Genomic DNA, 1,141 nt, shown 5'->3' with positions numbered 1-1,141 from the left:
TTGCATCACAAGGAATTTTGACTCAAACTCACTTTGTTGGTTCATCATTTTCAGCTGCCATTCTTTTTGCTCTTGTTGATGCTTCAAGTATTGTGAATGGTACTCTTCTTGCCTTTCTTGAATTCTTGTGTATTGTTGTGACAATCTTCCAATTGCTTCTTGCATTTGAGTCATATCCATATTGCCATGTGGGAAAAAGTGCGGCTGTTCCTCCTCTTACACACAAGCACATACTTAAGCTAGCTTACTTATTTTAAGATAAACAAACATAATGCAAAGACTATTAATTAAAATAACTATTTAAAGATGCAAGGACACTTCAAACAGACAGAATGCATGCTTTTTCTTTGTAGTGATGAATAAGGAGCAAGTCCACCTTTTATTTGTCATGCTTTTTCTTTCTTCTTTCATATACTTGTTTGCTGGTGTTCCCTGTGTCCATGTTTGTTGTCTGTTGACCCCGCCAGAACCCAGCTTTATTCATCGTCTGCTCTACTCTATCTTCAAGGCTCATGGCTTTGTTTACTTCTACCTCACTTTTCTTTTTGAAGAACTCATCATAAGTTGGGAATGCCGGATCCATGTTGTGCAGATGTTCTCCAATATAGTTCAGTTTGATTTGACTATTAATGTTGTAATCGGCTTGGACTTCATATCTTGCATCTTGGAGGGTTGTAAACTCATTGAGAGCCCTCATAGTTTCGGCTTGCATTTGTGCCAACTTCCCAAATGCTTCGTGAGATTGAAAGGCATGCTCTTCTTGCATCACAAGGAATTTTGACTCAAACTCACTTTGTTGGTTCATCATTTTCAGCTGCCATTCTTCTTGCTCTTGTTGATGTTTCATGTATTGTGAATGGTACTCCTCTTGCCTTTCTTGAATTCTCATGTACTGTTGTGATAATCTTCCAATTGCTTCCTGCATTTGAGTCATATCCATATTGTTATGTGGGGGAATGTATTGTTGTTCCTCTTCCTCTTGTGGTTCTTCTTCCTCTTGTAACTCATCTTCCTCCATTGGTTCTTCTCTTTGCCTTCTTCCATGTGGCCTTCGGCCTTGATGTGCTTCGGGAGTCATTGTCATTCTTTCAATGGTTATGGGCATGCCTTGGCTTAACCATATTGGATTCTCATCTTCCAT

General features: G+C 39.0%; 1 protein-coding gene across 1 annotated transcript; it reads right to left on the bottom strand.

Annotated features, from left to right (window-relative positions):
* Nucleotides 1-379: 379 nt before the first annotated feature.
* Nucleotides 380-1,141, bottom strand: LOC107472492 (uncharacterized). The gene has a single exon (XM_016092016.1). The coding sequence runs from the start codon at nucleotides 1,139-1,141 to the stop codon at nucleotides 380-382; it is 762 nt and encodes a 253-aa protein (XP_015947502.1).

The sequence above is a fragment of the Arachis duranensis genome, unplaced genomic scaffold (genome assembly GCF_000817695.3).
Source record: "Arachis duranensis cultivar V14167 unplaced genomic scaffold, aradu.V14167.gnm2.J7QH unplaced_Scaffold_125657, whole genome shotgun sequence".
Lineage (NCBI taxonomy): Eukaryota > Viridiplantae > Streptophyta > Magnoliopsida > Fabales > Fabaceae > Arachis > Arachis duranensis.
This window is presented reverse-complemented; position numbering and strand designations above follow the sequence as displayed.

Bases quoted from the DNA above. Each gene is read 5' to 3' on its own strand.
- LOC107472492 (XM_016092016.1), bottom strand. From the start codon at position 1,141: ATGGAAGATGAGAATCCAATATGGTTAAGCCAAGGCATGCCCATAACC.